The 3755-nt window shown below is 35.2% G+C and overlaps 1 protein-coding gene across 1 annotated transcript in view; it reads left to right on the top strand.

Moving 5' to 3' along the window:
- Positions 1-1347: 1347 nt before the first annotated feature.
- LOC117118186 (isochorismatase domain-containing protein 2-like) overlaps positions 1348-3755 on the top strand; it is a 4700-nt gene continuing 2292 nt past the window's right edge. Inside the window, exon 1 of the mRNA XM_033262704.1 lies at positions 1348-1539. Coding sequence (XP_033118595.1) covers positions 1356-1539 — 184 coding nt within the window. The 5' untranslated portion in view covers positions 1348-1355. The remainder of the gene's footprint in view (positions 1540-3755) is intronic.

Below are 3755 nucleotides of genomic sequence, written 5' to 3'. Positions count from 1 at the left end.
TCTCTATGTCCGATCAGGTGCATTTTTACCAATTTTACCTAGGGTCCGGCAGTTATCTATGCCATAGTCACCAACCGTCACGTATTACTTCAAAGTGATATTGGATGAAACGCATTTTGCAGAAACACATGCGAGGTCATAAATGTGTCACGCATTTAGCACTTGCGTGATAACGAATTATCACAAAATCAGGGGAAAACGTATTTGAAATTAGAAGAAATTGGTTTTATTAAAAATATAAAAGCGGTATACAGTAGCTTGAGTCATTAGGGAGCTTTCTTTATCTCGTTCGAGAATCAATTCACAGAGAAAATTTTTCCTTTCCGACCAAAACAACCCAGCCAACCACGCACTTTAATTGTAGAATCTAGTAGTCGCGAGCAGTCTTGCGAGTTTATTGTTACAACCAAGAGTTTAAAAATGTAACGGGAACCCGAACTTCCGCAGGGGTTCCGTAATAATACCGTATACACTCGCGTAGGTCCTATAAGGTGACCCGTGTCAGACGACCCCCGAGTTTTAGAAGATTTTTGGTTGATATTTGTATGTCTGGCGCATGTGCATAAGCCGACGCTTTGGATTCGCGTGAATAAATTCGCCTAGTAGAAAACCAGATTTACGGACGATCTGCACATAAGACGAACATCCGCACATAAGACGAACATGAATATAAATATAAAAATCTAAAATCTGAATGTCGTGCGTATAAGACGACACCCTTTTTTCGATCGTAGTTTGCTATTTTAAGCCTCATTTATACGTGAGTATAGGCCTATACGGTATTTGTTTTAAAACCCTAGGTCACCTGAGCGTTAAAGGATTCCCCATACAGTGGCGGATTCAAGGGGGGAATTTTCCATGGGGAGGACCCCCGGACCCCCTTTCATTTTGGGTATTTTTGGAAACGTTTTGATCTCCCCTCTTCAAAATCATGGATCCGCCCCTGAATCATGTACCTTTGTTTGCACTAAACACTTAATCTATGTTCCCCCTTTAGCTGATGTGAGGTAAGAGAGTTTATTTAAAAGATAAGTTACATTTAATAATATAAATTGTTCGGATGAAATACATATTTTTTTATGAAGTTCAATGCAAGTTTGTACCATACTGTGTGTCTTTGTATATGTTCCATTCTAGTGGAGGTTCTATCTCTTTTGAATTTCTTTTGAATATAAATTAAATACTGTACTTAATTGATACCCACATATAGCTGTCTTCTAATCGGATTAAAATCTGGCCGAATTTTGGCCGATATTGAAAAAAACTTTGGCCGTGAGATGGCGTGTGTTTGGCCGTGAAGCCTGTCGACTATCTGGCAACCCTGCTACCGTTTTCAAACCGTTCAAAGTTCCAAAATGGCATCTCGCAGAGTAGGTCAGATATCGGTCCGTACTGCTTCACTTTTCCTTTGTGATATGCAAGAAAAATTTAGGCCGAATATCCAGTACTTTCCACAGATAGTAGAAGTTGCTCGTCGAATGTTCCGTGCGGCGGAGAACCTAGATATACCGGTAATAGCAACAGAACAATATCCGAAAGGCAAGCATTGCTTGGAGAGGGTAGCCTTCTTTTGTTTACGACGACCCTGGATGCACTCACTCACATGAAATTTACATACTGTACATAGGCCTAGGCTAGGCCCTAGGCCTATTTTCTCAGGCTAAATAAGTTTATGCCTATATCTAGTTCTGAATAACTAATCTTTTTCAAATACCACTCAAGATACGCCTTTTTCACGAATCGGTAGACATCTTGAAGTGATGACAAACATTGCGAATCAGCGGTGCGTAACCAACAGAAATAAGATAAGCTTTTGGGTTGATTTTCTGACATCATGTTATTTAAAAAATCATAACTCCATAACGGGGCGTCGTATCCAAAAAGTGTTTCCAGGAAAATGTTCTTAAAAGACCAGTCTACACCACTATATGATTGAAAAAAAATAGAAAAATTTTTTTGACCTCTGAAATCAAGATTGAAAAAGAAAAGCCTATCTTAGTAGTGTATTAAAATAGGCCAATGCATTACAGTGCAGTAGCATAGGACTTTCGAGTTGTTACTGTTCCAAGTAGCGATAATATACATATTTCTCTTATTACAAAGTACAAGTTATGTTTTATAAAGAGGTATAGTATAGTAAATCACGTTTTTAACACAGGAAACTCTCGTGTGGTAACTAAAACAATGCTAGTTCAGAGTATTACTAGTACTACAGCACTGTAATGCATATACTGTACCTATTTTAATACACTACTAAGATAGGCTTTTATTTTTCAATCTTGATTTCAGAGGTCAAAAAAATTTTTCATTTTTTTTCAATCATATAGTGGTGTAGACTAGTCTTTTAAGAACATTTTGCTGGAATTTTTTTTTGGATACGACGCCCCGTTATAGAGTTATGATTTTTTAAATAACATGATGTCAAAAAATCCGCCCAAAAGCTTATCTTATTTCTGTTGGTTACGCACCGCTGATTCGCAATGTTTGTCATCACTTCAAGATGTCTACCGATTCGTGAAAAAGGCGTATTAATGAAACGGAATCAAATCTATACGTTAGCGTGCACTGTGTAGTAACTCTACAACCTGAGCCAGAATATTTTAGGCCTATAGGCCTAGTCCCTAGGCCCTGGCCTAGGCCTAGTCTGTGTAAAATTAAGTTAGCCTACTAGTACTACTGCTGTCGACGAATACAGATCATTTCGGTCGCGCTTCATTTCGGTCGCGGTTTGTTTTCAACAAATATATGGAGCGCCAATGGAGTTGCGAAACGCTAAATTTAATACAACTAGGCCTAATTATCATTGCAAGTTCATCAATCGGTTTATCATACTTTTTTAATTTATGTTTTGTTGTATTTCTAATAAGTAACAACAGGCTACTTAAAAGCAAATAAAATTAATACCGGTACTATTATTACTAAACTATCAATTAATATTATCGGACAGTTTTTATTTTCGGTTTGTTATGAATCCTACGCTTTCTACTAAATAACAAATACAGCAAATAAAATAAATACTAAATATGATATGGTGTTATATATTATTATTATTATATATTATTATTTTTATTTATTTACATTGTATCAGGAAAAACCAGCCAATTTGTCATTTAAATTACTGTAACATTAGTTTATTTATAATTATTTTTAGCAGTATTGAAGTTTGTTATTGTTACTATATTACTGTATAACTTGGTGCTATTTTTCTTTTTTTAGAGAAACAACGCAGATGTTACGAAGTTGACTGAGTTTGAGATACGTTTTTTTGTTTCTGCTATATATATTGATATAATTTTTATTATTAATGCTTGAATCAAATAAAAATCTATGGAATAAGTATAGTCAATAGATTAGTTTCGCATATGTTTTTTTTTTCTAGTCTGTTACGTTTCCATTTACCATAAATGTTCTGATCATGTTGTTATAATATTGTAAAGGAAATATGTATTTCCATATTTATATTCCATATCAATACATTGATAATTGCATGCGGTACATTTTAAAAGCCTTTTCATTCTTCTGTTATATTCATAAGCCCGAGAAAATCACTCAACTTGCTAGGCCTATTTCTTTTTGCATAACTGAAGTATAATTGTGGAAAGAAAAGTTTCCACATATTTATGGCCATGGTACTCTTAAGGCGAAGATGACACAAGGTTTGTGATTTCTTGTTTGTTTTATTTCCATTTTTGCTACATTATTGCAAAGACAGAATTAGGTCAGATGCTAAAATAGACGACTAGCTATTTCTAGGT

The sequence above is a fragment of the Anneissia japonica genome, unplaced genomic scaffold (genome assembly GCF_011630105.1).
Source record: "Anneissia japonica isolate Jap-2015-1 unplaced genomic scaffold, ASM1163010v1 scaffold11779_len1430905_cov172, whole genome shotgun sequence".
In the NCBI taxonomy this organism is placed as follows: domain Eukaryota; kingdom Metazoa; phylum Echinodermata; class Crinoidea; order Comatulida; family Comatulidae; genus Anneissia; species Anneissia japonica.
This window is presented reverse-complemented; position numbering and strand designations above follow the sequence as displayed.